The sequence below is a fragment of the Eumetopias jubatus genome, unplaced genomic scaffold (assembly GCF_037043125.1).
Source record: "Eumetopias jubatus isolate StellerSeaLion01/CBP00866 unplaced genomic scaffold, mEumJub1_p1.0 scaffold_9, whole genome shotgun sequence".
NCBI classification, from domain to species: Eukaryota; Metazoa; Chordata; class Mammalia; order Carnivora; family Otariidae; genus Eumetopias; species Eumetopias jubatus.
The window spans coordinates 20192347-20209119 of NW_028274815.1; the positions used below are offsets into that span (position 1 = coordinate 20192347).

The 16773-nt window shown below is 36.0% G+C and overlaps 1 protein-coding gene across 6 annotated transcripts in view; it reads left to right on the plus strand.

The window, feature by feature from the left end:
• NCOA1 (nuclear receptor coactivator 1) overlaps positions 1-16773 on the plus strand; it is a 244614-nt gene that overhangs the window by 137607 nt on the left and 90234 nt on the right. For all 6 annotated transcript variants that reach the window (XM_028099325.2, XM_028099321.2, XM_028099322.2 and 3 more), the window contains one exon: positions 12299-12404. In XM_028099325.2, coding sequence (XP_027955126.1) covers positions 12316-12404 — 89 coding nt within the window. In that variant the 5' untranslated portion in view covers positions 12299-12315. The remainder of the gene's footprint in view (positions 1-12298; positions 12405-16773) is intronic.

Consider the following 16773-nt stretch of genomic DNA (forward strand, 5'->3'; position numbering starts at 1 on the left):
TTTCATTATTGTTATTATTTAGTTTACAGTTCGTATTAGAATTTTATCAGTCGTCTGATCCAGAATCACACATTGTGCAGTTGTTACAGCTATTTGGTTTCTTAACCTGGAATTCTTTATCAGCTTTTCTTTGTCTTCCATAAAACTGGCATTTTGGAAGAGTACAGGCCAGCTGTTTTGTACAGGAGCACTCATTTGGAGCTTGATATGTTTTTCCATCTGTGTTCCTTTCTAAAGAGACTATGATGTGGGACTTTGGAGATTCATGGATTTGTTAACTGAGAACCTTGTCTGGTAGAACAAGGCCTATAAAGATTTTTTTCAGGAGAAAGTCTGTTAAAACATGGTAGGAGCCCCAAATTCCAAAAGGTAGAATCCTAAAGATGATTTGGGTGTTATTGAAAAGAATTTTATATGTATATGTATACATATAATCTTAAAATCCAACAAGATTTACTGGTTTTTGGACAAAAAATAGGGTTTGTAATGGCAAAATTTTTTATCTTAAGGAAATAGCACATTTACATTTTATTCTTACTATTTTTTTAAAAAGATTTTATTTATTTATTTGACAGAGAGAGAGAGAGACAGAGAGGGAACACAAGCAGGGGGAGTGGGAAGGGAGAAGCAGGCTTCCCGCTGAGCAAGAAGCCCCATGCGGGGCTCCATCCCAGGACCCTGGGACCATGACCTGAGCGAAGGCAGACGCTTAACGACTGAGCCACCCAGGCGTCCCGCACATTTACATTTTAAAGTGAATTACATCTTACAGGAAACAATTGTTTTATATTATAATGGCAAGAGAAGTCAGAATTAGATACTTAATCAATTTTATTTATTTATGTATAATGTTTGGACTAAGAATGAGAAGACTCTCTGTTCGTGTGTTTGAAATTCTTGTAAATACCACCACGGTTTCTAGAAGTGGCATAATTTAATGTCAGCTTTTCTGGGAAAACTAAGGAAGAAGGATTTTAGTTTAGAAGCAAAAGCAAAAGTTGGGAATCTATTGTTGGCTTTTCTACTTATCAATTATATGACTGTAATTTAGTTATATAAGTTAAAGCATAGCCAGAATCTGGAACGAACTACCCAAAAATGATTTTTACCTCTGCCGCTTGACGAAGTTGAGCAGATTAAATAATGTTTCTATGCCTTGGTTTCCTCATGGTTTCTAAAATGGATTATAGTATTACTTGTCTCATATTTTATGAGTGAATGAATTAGTAAGGTTTATGAGTAAATAAGTTAGATGCTTAGAACAATGATTGGCATATAATAAATCCTGTGTTGTGTTGATCATCATCATCATTTTCATCATCGTCATCATCATCATTATTGTCAGACAGTACTTTCTTTATCAGTAAGATAAAACTGTTGGAACTCAGCGATTCTGTAAGTAGAAATAATAATAATACATACTTCATAGAGCAGTCGTGAGGAATAAATGAGCTAATACATAGAAAATGCATAAACAATATATATATTATTAAATTGTTATATCCTTTAAATGCATATTAATAGGCCTCTTTTTTTGTGAACCTTTTTTATTGTTCCTCTCAAATTCTTTGTTGTTGACTTCATACTGTGCAAGTGAAAACAGGCAAGGTAGGCGTTTTGTGTAGTCTTAAGTGGCCTATAGTCAAAAAGTTTGAGAAGCAGTGCACTAGATGACAATTGCTAGGGTTCCTCTGATTCTGAAAGTTTACATTATTTTCCATTGATTATGGAATATAACCATTATTTTCATAGTTACTCTGTTGAGAACGCTGGAAAGTGAAATTTGAATTTCACTTGTTTAGAGTTATCCTTTTGTTGAGCATTGCACTGGAAGGAATATAGCTAGTTCAATTAGTATGATCATTGAGGAAATGTTAATGCTGTTTGACCAATTATTCACCTGAAATGCTTGGGGATTTTTTTTTTTTCATTTCCCAGTGGGTCTTAATAAGGTTTTTGCCAAAAAAAAAAAAAAAATGAATCAAGTGAGATGACTTAAGTTTTAAGCTAGGCTTTAAAAAGTACATATTCTTCTATAAATTTGGGCAGTGAAGATTGTATGTACATTTATATTGTGATTTTATTCATGTCCCTTCTGCTGCAGTTGGGGGGATGACCCTGAAATTAACTGGAGGTTTACCTGACTTAATCATTTTCTAATGCCCTCGAAATATAATTCCATTGTTTTGGCAAATAATTGACATGCAGCTCTATTACTTTGGTACTTCTGTTACCTTATAACAAAATTAAGGATCAAATTTTACTATATTTATTTTTCTTTTACTGGTTTATATATGTACATTTAACCATACTGTATTCTGAAATTAGTTTCTGATATATTTGAGGAAAATTGAACAACTTCTGATCAGGGACTTAGCCCTTTATTTTAGATATTGGAATATTTTTTTAAAGATTTATTTATTTTAGAGAGAGAGAGAGAGAGAGCACACGCACATGCATGTGAGCAGGGGGCGGGGCAAAGGAAGAGGGGGAGAGAGAAACTCAGGCGGACTCCATGCCAAGCACAATCTCATCATCCTGAGATCATGACCTGAGCCAAAACCAAGAGTCAGGTGTTTAACTGACTGAGCCACCCAGGCGCCCCTAGATATTGGAATAGTTTTATGTGGTAAATGTGATTTTGATTTGGATAATCATCTGTGAATTATCTTTGTCTAATGTTGATCTTCATTCTCTTCTGGCCGCAGCTTCTAGCTGATTTTCTGCTCATTTGTATTTGAATCTGAGAGAGGGAAGAGAGAGACAGTGAAATTTTTATCACTTAGTTTTGTCTCTCTGATCACCATTTTCATTTTTTAAGGCTGTTACTTTGCTAACCTATTTTTTTTAATAAACTTTTCTCCTGTGCGTGTACAAATAAATAACACTTATTTTGTTGTTTACTCAGTTAAAGAGAGCTGGGGTCAGGAAGACTGATTTTAATCTCTTTTATTTTATTTATTTTAAGAAATACCAATATATTTTCCACAAGTTAGAATGATATAGAACTAATTTTTGGAAGACATGTACAGTGTATCTACAATTACCCAATGTTGTACAATAACTGGAATCATCCAATTTCATGGATTTGCAAGGAAATGTTGAGGGTTGTTTCTGCCCAGTTGTATTAATAAGTTAGCTGCCACAAATATGTATTTCATATGCTGACTGTCTTTCCTCAGGTACAAATTCATACAACAGGAGTATTTTAGCAAGGTGAATGCATATATGTTTATTTTTTTAATCTTAAAAATTAAATTTTAAATAAAGTCAATGTGAGGAATTTAAAATATTGGGTTTTAAAATTTGATTTTTTTCTTTTTCCTATATTTTTGTTAATAGAAAACAAAAAATAAACTTTTATAGCTTTTCCAAACTTACTCTCCATTTAGAAAAAATAATGCAAAGAAAGCATTCTCTTAATCTATAGGATAAACTTTTAATGGTAAACAAATTGATTAAATGCAGTTTTTCAAACATTACATACTTTTAGAATTTAAGTTACCAAGTCCTTGATAATGTCTTTATTTTTTAATTTTATTTTATTATATATGTTAATCACCATACATTACATCATTAGTTTTTGATGTAGTGTTCCATGATTCATTGTTTGTGTATAACACCCAGTGCTCCATTCAATATGTGCCCTCTTTAATACTCATCACCAGGCTAACCCATCCCCCCACCCCCTCCCCTCTAAAACCCTCAGTTTGTTTCTCAGAGTCCATAGTCTCTCACGGTTCATCTCCCCTTCCGATTTCCCCGCCTTCATTTTTCCCTTCCTACTATCTTCTTTTTTTTTTTTAAACATATAATGTATTATTTGTTTCAGAGGTACAGGTCTGTGATTCATCAGTCTTACACAATTCACAGCGCTCACCATAGCACATACCCTCCCCAGTGTCCATCACCCAACCACCCCTTCCCTTCCACCCCCCACCACTCCAGCAACCCTGTTTGTTTCCTGAGATTAAGAATTCCTCATATCAGTGAGATCATATGATACATGTCCTTCTCTGATTGACTTATTTCGCCTAACATAATACCCTCTAGTTCCATCCACGTTGTTGCAAATGGCAAGATTTCTTTTTTTGATGGCTGCATAATATTCCATTGTATATATCTATATCACATCTTCTTTATCTATTCATCTGCTGATGGACATTTCGGCTCTTTCCATAGTTTGGCTATCAAGACAGTATGGTACTGGCACAAAAACAGACACATAGATCAGTGAAACAGTAATAGAGAGGCCAGAAATGGGCCCTCAACTCTATGGTCAACTAATCTTCAACAAAGCAGGAAAGAATGTCCAATGGAAAAAAGACAGTCTCTTCAACAAATGGTGTTGGGAGAACTGGACAGCCACATGCAGAAGAATGAAACTGGACCATTTCCTTATACCACACACAAAAATAGACTCAAAATGGATGAAAGACCTAACTGTGAGACAGGAGTCATCAAAATCCTAGAGGAGAACACAGGCAGCAACCTCTTCGACCTCACCTGCAGCAACTTCTTCCTAGAAACATCGGCAAAGGCAAGGGAAGCAAGGGCAAAGATGAACTATTGGGACTTCATCAAGATAAAAAGCTTTTGCACAGCAAAGGAAACAGTGAACACAACCAAAAGACAACCGACAATGTCTTTATTATTAACGTAGTAAATATAAATAAGATTTTGCATGGGATTTTTTTTTAAGAAAAATCTGATGTTTTATAGAATCAATGAAATGAGATAAAATGTTGTCTTTATTTTTAAGAATTTATTGTTTTGATCCATTTCTTTGCCTTTGTTTTTTATTCCTGGCCATAAGAGTTCAGATACTGGCACGCCATTTATGGCAAAGACTTATGGCAGGGGTTCCTTTCTGGGCCAGGGAGATAGCCAACATCTGAGTTCTGGTCTCTGGCTTTGTGGATTCAGAGAGACTTTTTGTTTCCAGACATTTAGGGAATCTTTGTTTAGGCATTGGCTTCAAAATACCTGGTTTTTAACAAAAAATTAGGAGGCATTCAAAGAAACAAGAAAGTAAGGCGTATACACAGGAAAAATAGCAATCAATAGAAACTCTTTAAGGAAGTCCAGGCATTGCACTTACTCCACTAGAAAAAGTAGATAAATTGGATTTCATCAAATTAAAGACTTCGTTCATAAAACAAAATGTTCACAAATCATATATCTGTTAGAGGCTTAGTACCCTAATATAAAGAACTCTCATGACCCAAAAATAAAAAGACAAATAACCCAATTTAAAAATGGGCAAAGGACCTGAATAGACATTCTCCAAAGAAGATATACAAATGGCCAATAAGCACATGAAAAAGCACATTAGGGAAATAAATGCAAATCAAAACTGTAATGAGATACCATTTCACACCTCCTACGATGGCCAGAATTAATATAAGATTACAAAACAGAAGATAACAAATTTGGTGAGGTTGTGGAGAAATTGGAACAATTGTACATTGCTAGTAAAAATTTAAGGTGAGATAGCCACTGTGGAAGACAGTTTGGCAGTTCCTCAAAAAGCTAAAGAGAATTACAGTATGACTTAGCAGTTCCACTCCAAGAATACCAAGAGAATTGAAGACATGCTCACATTTATGCATATAAATGTTCACAGAATCAGTTATTGATTAAAAGGCCCTGAAATGGAAAAACCTAATGTCCATCAACTGATGGATAAACAAAATGTAGAATATCCAAACAATGGAAAATTATTCAGCCATAAAAAGGGTGGTGAAAATCCCAAAGTCCCCATACTTTCTTATCACATGGGAAAGATTTCAGTTGACAAGGCAACGAAAAGACAAGAAAATTGAAAACTTCTTTCAGAGAACCCTAGGTGTCTGAGGACGCTAGTCTGAGAAATATTTCTATATGGCAGTTGCCCAGTGCAGGAGTTCTTTGTTTATCATGATTTTCCTGTGTGATTCTTCTCATACAGCTGTCAACTAGGAGAGGTTTAGCTCGCAGAATGCCCCTCTCATCATGTCTGTGCTGTTTTGTGCTAATTGCCCGCTAAGCATTTTAAAGTGTATTATTAGAGTTGTTTACTAATATATTGTTACTTATTTTTCAAATTATATGGTTCTCAGCTAAGTCTGGGGGATGAGTGACAAAATGTCTTTATGTTCTAGAAATTTATAATTCAATTGAAATACAAAACATTGACCTATTTCTTCAGCCCCACCTGTTTGGTTTTGTCTGATCTATTTGAGATGGATGTGGTTTCTAATTCCTAAAACTGTTCTCTACAGATTGCATGAGGTTGTTTGGGTATAACTTAGCAACTCTTCAAATCAACAGAGTACTTTTATGTAGAAACCTTACCTCTTTTTAAAAAGGTGGTAGGCAGATTGGTTTCCTTTCTGAAACCAACATATCTTTTCTTAATGAACCTTATTTAAGTACCCTTACTGCCAAATGTAAAGCATTCCACAAATAGAACAGCTGTAATAGTTTTCACTCATCAGAGGTTTTGCATCCCACTATCTGTGTATTGTGTTTTGTAAATAGAAAGCAGTTAATACCAGAATCATATCATCAGCACATTGTTGGTGACTCTCTCATAGCTTCTTATTGTTGGCTCTTATTTTGGTAGGCCAGCCTGTCTGGCTGCTGTTGAATTATTGTCTAATGTCTCCTCAGCCCCAAAATCTCAGATAAATTTAGAAGATGCCAGTCCAGCCAGTAGTCTGAGGGGAGCACAGTATGGGGAATCTTGTTTTAAATCTAGGTTTATTTTTGTTCAAAATTATTTGTTGTATCAAAATTGTATTATTTATGTTTACAGTTGTAGGACTGTAACATGACTTCATGTCTCTACAGTACTATGAAATATTGTGTGAGGTTTCCCCAAAATAGTAGATTTTTACCTTTTCAAAATCAGAAGAGATATTCTCCAATTTCTAGATCAAGAAGACAGGTTTTTTGGTCCCCCCACCCCCCCGCATTGAATACGGGGTAACAAGGATTTCAAGTAAGCTCAATTTCTCAATTATAGGAAAGAATTCCAAAGCTTTATGAAAGATTCCAGAAAATATTTAACCATAAAATATTTTAAATATCCTTTAAACTTTTAAATCTTGTATTAGCTAAGGGCTTTATCACTTCTAACTCATCACCTATTTTAGCTTTTATATCTTTTAGGCATTATGTTAGATACTGGATATACAGTGAAAAGATCTAGTAACTGTCTTTGAGTTCATAATATAGAAGGGGAGACAAGCAGGAGAGTTATAATTTATAGCATAGTATAAGAAGAAGTATATGGCCCTTTCAATTTTGGCAGCCAGTAGAATTCCAGATGGGTAAATTCTCAGATGGGTATAACCTAATGTCTTTGGAAACAGAAAAGATGGGAAGATAAGGAAGTTAAGAATTAGTCCCTGAGCAGGAAGTAGGGAGTTAGCTATTTGCTTTCTTTTGGTTTAGCAAACTCTAGAGTCTTCTCTTTCATTTTCTTCCCCCTCTTCGTTTTCTGCTCTCTTTTATTTCTACTTCTGTTGAAAAGTTTAAAGTTAATGCTCCTTCATTATTATAAAATTTGTTGCATTAATACGTTTAAAAATACTACATTTTATTTCTATGTGAATAGAAATCTCTATAAATATAAATGAAGAGGGTTCTTCTCTGATATTTGGTTAACCTCATTTATGCTTCTGTGAATTTCCATAAGGAAAAGAAAGTAGCAGTTGTGTTAATTATAGTAATACATTACTTAGATGATTATTCTTATTTGGGTTTGGGTTCCAGAATAGATGCTAACAAGCATGCCAGGTCTTTTGACATCTTTTTTGTTGTGGTGGTTGTTATTACAAGTCTGGCATATTTGCCTTTACACTGAGGTTGTCCACCTTAAATTGTAATTATTTTCCTTATCATAGGCCCTTCATCTCCTCCCCACCACAAGAGATTTAACAGGTATTTTTTATGATGACATTAATCGACAATGCAGCTCATCATTAATAGAAGTCTGGAACTTAGAGAATATAAAAACATATCTTATTACATGTTGAGTTTGAGGTGACAGTGAGATATCCAAATGAAAAAGGCCATTTAGCAGTTGGAAACTTAAATACCAAATTACTGGGATGAGAGAGATTGTACTTACCCTTCATAGCAGAAGTCTTAGAATGAAAATCAGATCTTGTCATTCCTCTGTTCTTTATCCTCCACTGATGGCCTAATTCAGTCAGAATAAAGCTAAAGTCTTTCAAACGGTTTTGATGGCCTTACACGATGTAGCCTCCTGTGATCTTTCTGAGCTCATCTGCTTCCTCATTCCCGGGCTCTGGCTACACTGACCTCCTTCCTGTTTCTGGAAAAGCGTAGCTGTGCTGCTCTGGCCTTCAAGGCCTTACAGCCCTTCCCTTTGCCCTAGCGGGAGCACTCCTCCTCCAGACACCTTTCCCTCCCCCTCCCCTCCTTCAGGTCTTTGCTCATATCTCACCTTCTCAATGAAGCTTTTCCTAACTATGCTACTTAAAATCGCTGTCCCTTCCCTTCCACACACGTCTCTATCCTCACCTGCTTTGTCTGTGTAACACTTATCATTTCTAATATACTCTATAATCTACTTTTTAAATTTTATTAATTTTATTTATTGTCTCTCTCTCTCACAATAGAATGTACCTCTATGAGGACAGTGATTTTGATAAATTTTATTCACGGCTGTATCCCCAGCACCTCAAACAGAGGCTGGCATATACTAGGAGCTCAATAAATATTTGTTGCTAAGTTAGGGCTGCCCACATTGAGATCAATTTGAAGTTTTCAAACTAATGCTTACCTTTGCTGGGAACATGAAATATAAACAAGGGTTTTATTTTTAAAGTCTTTCCTTAGGGTCAAAACTACATGTGTATATATCTGTTTACATATATGTGTGTGTGTGTGTGTGTGTCTGTATGTGTGTGTGTGTATATATATATATGTCATATATAATATATATAACATCTATAATCTGCAGGTGCCTGGTGGCTCAGTCGGTTAAGCATCTGCCTTCAGCTCAGGTTGTGATCCCAGGGTCCTGGGATTGAGCCCCACATTGGGCTCTCGGCTCAGTGGGGAGTCTTCTTCTCCTTCTGCCCCTCCTGTTGCTCAGGCTTGTGTGCTGCCTCTCTCTCTCTCTCTCTCTCTGAAATAAGTAGATAAAATCTTTTTTAAAAAATCTATAATCTAGGGATGTCTGGGTGGCTCAGTCAGTTAAGTGTCTGCCTTTGGCTCAGGTCATGATCCCAGGGTCCTGGGATTGAGTCGCGCATCAGGCTTCTTGCCCAGCAGGGAGCCTGCTTCTCCCCTTGCTTGTGCTCGCTCTGTCTCTCTCGCTCTAACAAATAAATAAAATCTTTAAAAAAACTTATAAAAAATCTATAATCTATAAATACTTGATTGAACAGATGTTTAGTCACTTATTCACCAAGTTCTATAATAGACACACAGTAGGTGAGAGCTGATGGAAACTTTACATATTATGTCAAGGAGGTTAAATGTCCTGTGGGCAGTGAGGATTTAGTGAAGGGTTTTAAGCAAAGATTGAGATGATCAGACATATTTTTGATAGCCTCCTCTGGTGGCTCAGGGAGACCATCTGGAAAGTTATTTTAATAGTCCATCAGGAGGTGATGAGAGGAGGATATGAGGAAGGGATGGATTTTGGACATATTTAGGAAATAAAAATTGACAAATCTTGGTGTCTGCTTGCATGTGGGGTACGAGAGAAGAGGCTAGAATGACTCCAGCATACCGACTGAGAGAAGAAATACATGAGGTGATGTTAAGTTCATTCTGGAAAGTTGAATTTGAGGTGCCTGTGTGACATCTGGATAGAGATATCTGATGGAGAATTGGATTCGGGGTCTGAGACCCAGGAGGTCTGAGCTAGAGATGGAGTTTCGGGGATAGTCCGTATAGAGATGTGTTTTGAAGTCATGTTGAGTGAGTGGTATCACCCAAGGATAATGTATATAGTTGGAGGGAAAAAGAAGCCTAGGATGTTAGGGCCATGAGGACTTCTGACTCCGAAGAATTGGACAAAAAGTACTCAGAATAAGGTAAGAAGAAAACCACACTAATCGTAATCCCTCAGGTCATGACTTAAACATCACCTCTTCAGAGAAGGCTCAGGTGATCTCCCAATTAAAATTAGGTCTCCTCTATGGCTTTTCTATGAGCCCTATTCTTTTCCTTTGTAACTTTTTTCACAGGTTAAAATTACATGTTATTTTTGTGTCTTACCTGTTTATGTCTCTCACTCCATGAGGGCAGAAACCTCTTTTTTTGCTGTCCATTATTTGCTCAGCTTTTAGCACGGTGCCTGATGCATGATAAATTTATTTAAGTATGAAGGAGGTGTGGGATCACAGAAGCCAATGGATGACAATGTTTCAGAAGGTAATTATTTCAAATGCTGCTCCAGGGAGTCCAGTAAAATAATAATAATAATAGCAGATATTGAGCACTAATAAATGAAGGAATGAAAAGCATCCATTGTATTTATCAGTGAGGAGGTTTGGGATGAGTTATCCACCAAGTGAACACTGCCCCTCGTGGAGCTCTCTGTCTGCAGAGGGGTAATGACAGTATCTAGCTTCTCCAGGAACTTCATTGTGCTCTTTACATGCACTATTCAATCCTCACAACAAACCTGAAGGTAGGTGAAGGTGATTATTATCCCTGTGTTACAGATGAGGAATTAGGTTTAAGGAGATTACATACATTGCCCAAGAATAAGCAGGTAGTGATTAAGCCAGGGCTTAAATTTAAGGCCTTTCTGACCCCAGAGCCCATGCTTTTAACCACCATGCTCCAGTAGGGGGATCCAGTTGATTCTTCATCAGGGAACTGATACCTTGAAAATGACATTTGAGCAGGAATGGTTTAGGTGCTGTTTATAGGACAGATTAGAAGTGAGAGTGACTGGAATTGAGAAACCAGATACACAGATCTTGCATTAATCCAGAATGAGGCATTTGGTTCCAACTGGAATCATAACTATATATGAGAATAAAGAAGGAAGGAACAATCTAAGATCTCTTATTAAGGAAGAATTGACAGGACATAGATACCAATTGAAATGAGTAAAAGAGAAAATTAAAAAGTAATTATAAGACTACAATCCTAGGCATTGGAGAGTTTTATGAACTGCACTTCTAATATGGGAGAAATTCAAAATGGTTGCATGAAATCATAAATTTGTGATTAGAATTTTAGGTACTATTTATACACTGAAAAGGGGAAATGACAGTCTTTGGTGTTCAGAAAGGGCTAGAGGAAAAGGATTTACTCAGACATAGTCATTAGAACCATGTGATGACGATTCTTACGGATCTCAGCATTCTTTATAAGAAACTTTATAAGCACAGCTGCCATTGCTGTGGTTTAGTAATTTTATAATTTAAGGAAAAGTTAAAGGTTTTTTCCATTTAACAAGAATTTTCTTGCCTTTTATAAGGGTAGATGGAGTGAAAGGGAATGGAGGAGGTGTGTTGTTTGGCACTAATAAAATACAAAAGGTGGTGATAAATCCAAGGCCAGGAATAGGATTCTGAGTGCCATTAGGGATTCCACGGAGCCTAGTGGGTGATAGGGACAGGTCAGAAGGGATCTGTAAGTGCAGTCACTAACTGGCACAGCATGTGAGAGAGAGACCTGGCTGGCATGCTCAGGGAAATGACTTTGTGTTCTCTGGCATCTATACCAAGATCCTAACATAGACTAAACATTTGATCTTTGTCGCCTGACTACATAGACACAAGGTTAGGAGTATAGAATTCAAAGTTGGTAAGTACCAAATCTAGTTCATCGCTTTAACTTTAATTGTATATGTATTATTTATTTTCTTAGCAATATAAAATCCCAGACCTTGTGAGTAAAAGTTGTTTAAAGTTCTTTTCAAAGTATAATCTGAACTAAACATAAAAAATAATTTCCCTGACTCCCAATTATACATTGTTTTTACATTTACATCTGAACGTGATTTTTTTCTCTGAAAAAAATTTCAGTATCTACTTCATTATTCTAACAATATTTTCATCCTGATTAACCTTTATGATTTCATAAGGGCTTATTACTTTTGTTTTACAGATACAGAAAAGAAAGTGTAGAAACAATAACTAGCTGATGATTCTGTGCTTTTATATAGATGTGGTTGCTTTTATGATGGCTGTAATTAGCTATTCATTAAGAGACTACAATGTTTAGATATCTTCTAACATAAGGGAGCTTCCTCCTCCCCTATGGTTAGAAAGTTCACCAGGATTGATTTCTTATTGTTGTCCTTCCTTTTTAGGTGTGAAATTTTTCAACATGAGTGGCCTCGGGGACAGTTCATCCGACCCTGCTAACCCAGACTCACATAAGAGGAAAGGATCGCCATGTGACACACTGGCATCAAGGTAGGAACACTCTTTTCTCAGTCTATATCAGGGAGAGCTTCTGTATCGTTTTCATTGACACTTTAGAACCCTTGTTTCATCTATTCCAAGTTTACTGATCATCTTTGAGTCCCTTAGACTCACCATGTTCTCTCGCTTCCCCAGGGCCTTTGCACATGCTGCTCCCTTAATCCAGCTCGCTCCCTCTAGATTTCCTGTAGTTAACACCTATATGTTCTCCAGATGCCAGCTTAGACATTACCACCTTAAAAGAAGTCTTCTCTTACTTCCATAACTATTATTTTAAATCTCCCTCATTCATGTATCTGTCTCACATGTATGTTTATAGCTCTGCTCCATAATTTTCAGATTTTTACTAGTTCATGTGATTATTTCACAAATCCCTGGCTTCTCCACTACACACTTAGGCTGCCATTTGGTAAGGACCTTGTCTATTCTTACCCTTTTATTCCTGGTTTGTAGCATAGTATTTGGGTTATATATAGTAAGGACACAGTAAAAATTTGTCAAGTGAATAAATAAATCCATTGTACATCTTTAATTGCTGTCTTAGAACATTACGGTCTTAGGAGAACAAATAAATATATTGTTATAATATTAGGATTTTAAAGAATGCATATTGTGAAATTAAATATTTGTATATTATAAGGAATATGATCACCTTAAATAGGCTAAAAGAGAATTATTGCTAAGGAGACTCTAACAAATACCAGATAGAGAAGGGACCTTAATCACACAAAAGAGCAGCTTCCCATCTGAGAGGAGAAGAGTGGGGATCCATTCACCTTCTAGGGTCTAGAGTAAGCTTTCTCAGCCTTTCACACTATTGGCATTGTCCCCCAGATAATTCTTTGTTGTGGAGCGCCATCCTGTATATTGTAAGATGTTTAGCAATATCCCTGGCTTTCACACACTAGAGGCCAGTAGCATCTTTATATCAGTTATGATAACCAAAATGTCATAGCAGTTATATGATTACCAAAAATGTCTTCAAACATTATCAAATGTTTGTCAGTATTTCCTGAGGATGGGGAAAGCAGTATGGCTCCAGTTGATAATCACTGATCTAGGGAGTGAAGTGGCAGAAGACTCTTTTGTCACTGGATTACATGCTTCTTTCTCATGGGGGCCAGGGGGGAGGAAAGGATTTTAAGAGGAGAGTGAGTGCCAGAGCTCCAGGGTGGAGGGTGAAAAGTGAATCAGTTCAGAGAACTATCATAGAGAGATCATAACCTAAGTACTCATAACCACAGGTGAGTGTCCAGGTGCTCAGAGGAATGTTGATATCAAGATACAATCTAGCTTCGTGTTGTCAGAGTTAATGTTCTTATATGTATATAAATTCAGTCTTTTTCGAAAGAAAACTTACAAATAAATAATTAAAACTATGTTTTTTAGATTTAATTTTTATTTGGGGGAATTTTTTAAATCTATGAAAATATAGAGACTAAGAATCTATGTATACCCATCACATATAATTATTCATATTTTACAGTGTTATTAGCATTGTGTTAATATTTTATCATATTTGCATAGTCTTGTTTGAATAAAGGTAGTAGAATGATTAATGATTAAATTGATCTGTCTGCAACTAATTTCTCCATTTTTAATAATTATATATATAAGGATTGGTGAGTAATATAGATTGTTTATAAATATATATTGTACAATGCTGTATACTGTATATATTTTTCTATAATATGCTCTTTTCAGCATACATCTTGAGAGAGAAATACATGTAGATTCAGTCCTATCATTTTTTTAGTTATTTTTTTATTATTACTGACATACAATTGACATATAACATTGTGTAAGTTTAAGACGTACAATGTGTTGGTTTGATACATTTATACATTACCATATGTATAGTGTTAGCTAACACCTCTACCACCTCCCACAATTATTAAGTCTTCTTTGTGGTGAGAACAATTAAGAACTAGTCTCTAGCAACTTTGAAGTTTGTAACACAATGTTGTTGACTGTAATACAATTTTTGATGAAATATTGTGTTACAGGAATGTACCCCATTTGGAAAGATCCCTTTCTCTACAGAGAGACATTCCCTCTAGATAAACAACCTTTTTGTTAGAAATTTTCACTCTTACCGCTAGCACTGCAGCGAACACCCTCATACATACCTCCTACTTTATACATAAGAGTTCCTTTAGGATCTGTGTACATTTTTTTTTTTTAAGATTTTATTTATTTGCCAGAGAGAGAGAGAGAGAGAGAGAGCACAAGCAGGGGGAGCAGCAGGCAGAGGGAGAAGCAGGCCTCCTGCTGAGCAGAGAGCCCGATGTGGGACTTGATCCCAGGACCCTGGGATCATGACCTGAGCCTAAGGCAGACGCTTAACCGACTGAGCCACCCAGGCATCCCGAGGATCTGTGTACATTTTTATGTTAACTGGGTCACTACCACATTGCTCTTCAAATAAGAAGCATTGAGAGTTCTTTTTTCTCACATCCTTACACTATTCTCTCCTCACTTTAGCTCTTTGCCAATCTGATGAGTGTGGGGTTTCAGTTTTAAGTATATTTAACCAATCACTAGATTAATTGATCATGATTTTTCTTTTCCTCTTCAGTGAATTTCCTGGTTGTATCTTTTGCCCATATTCCTGCTAGGGTGTTTTTCCTTTTCCTTTTGTTTGTAAGAGTTATTTTTAATTTTCTAGGTACTACCCTTTTTTGCTTATATTTGATGCAAGTATCTTCTCCCAAGTCTGTTTAACTCTGTTTTTGAAATCTGTTGTTGTAGGTTGGAACCTTCCGTTTTCATGTGTCAAGCTCTTGGGGGATCTTGTTAAAGAATTTTTCCCCTCTACTTCAAGGCCTTAACTGTATCTTTACGTATTTTCCTCTAATACATATGTAGAGTTTTAATTAATCTGGAATTTATTTTTGTGTGTGATATAATTTTATTTTTTCCCATGTAGAACAAAAGTGGTTATGACCCTATCCTTTCCCTGCTTTTGTGCTGTTACCTTTATCATAGATCGAGTTCCTGAAAAGATAGGGATCTGGGTCTGAACTTTCTTATGACAATCACCGTGATCTCTGAAGGGGCAAGTCCTTCTTCCTTGTCATTTTTCAATATTGTTTTCCCTCTTCTTGTCCCTTTAACTTTCGTAAGTTTCCCCTGGAAAAAAATACTCCTGGGATTTGGATTAGAATTTCATTTACTTTTATAGATTAAGTTGGGGGAGAAAGACATTTTCATTTTCTAGACTCTAGATTCTGGAGTGTTCTTATTTATAAATATAAAGGTTGTTCACTTATTCAAGTCTTCACTGTTAGTAATAGTTTATACATTTCCCCTTTAAACAACTACCTCATCTTTAGTTAGATGTATTCCTGGGCACCACAGAATTTTTTATTGCTTTTAGAAATGGGATCATTTGTCTGTTGCACCTTCTAATTGGCAATTTTTAATATATAGGAATACTAATGATTTGGGATTACTGGTCTCGTGTGCATGTGCATCCATTGTTCTGAACTTTCTTATTTGTTTTATGGTTTATCTGCAGGTCTTTGATTTTTTTGTACATACGTAATCATGTTATTACAAATATCAAAAATTTAATATTTTTCTCTTCTTAGATGTTTTGAAGATGATCCTTATATGTTTGTAAGGATAATCCTTATCTTTGTATGTTTGCTTTCAAAATATTTGAGAACATTCCCTCCTTCAGGTTTATAAGTGGGCTTTAGTTTCAGTTGATATTTTTGATATGGTAAACCAGAACTTTGTGATTTTGAAACTGATTGAGCATGAATACCACCTTGTCATGTTTCTTTTGGCTTTGTTATCATCCGCTTTCTCTAGATTGTGAGCTCATTAATCATAAAGAGCATATGTTAGACTTCAGGGTATTGCCAGCCCTGTCCACCAGAGCCCTGACAGAGTTTCTTAGTAATTGTTTGGTGGGGTGAGATGTCTCATATCTCTTCCTATTACCTCTTCTCCATTCCTTAACTCTACTGGAGAATGCTGGTCTCAAAATGGTGGGTAGCTGTGCCTTGTGCTTGTGTAACATTTCTAATTCAGCTCAACAAGTGTTTTATTCAGTGCCTACTATTCAACCAGCATGGTGTGCATAATGTTACTAAGGATATAAGTGAAGTGAAACATGTTTCTATCTTCAGGGAGCTTACAGATCGGGTCATGCCATGCATTCTTCTTCTGAAACCCTTCTGGGCTTCCTCTTACCCTGAAAATAAATGTTCATAGCCAAAATGATGATGCTAGATAACATTTATTGAACTAATAGCCAGGAACTCTGCCAAGCTTTTTACATGTATCATCTTTTTTAATCCTCACAAAATTCTGGGGATAATGTCATCATCCCTGTTTTACAGATAAAGAA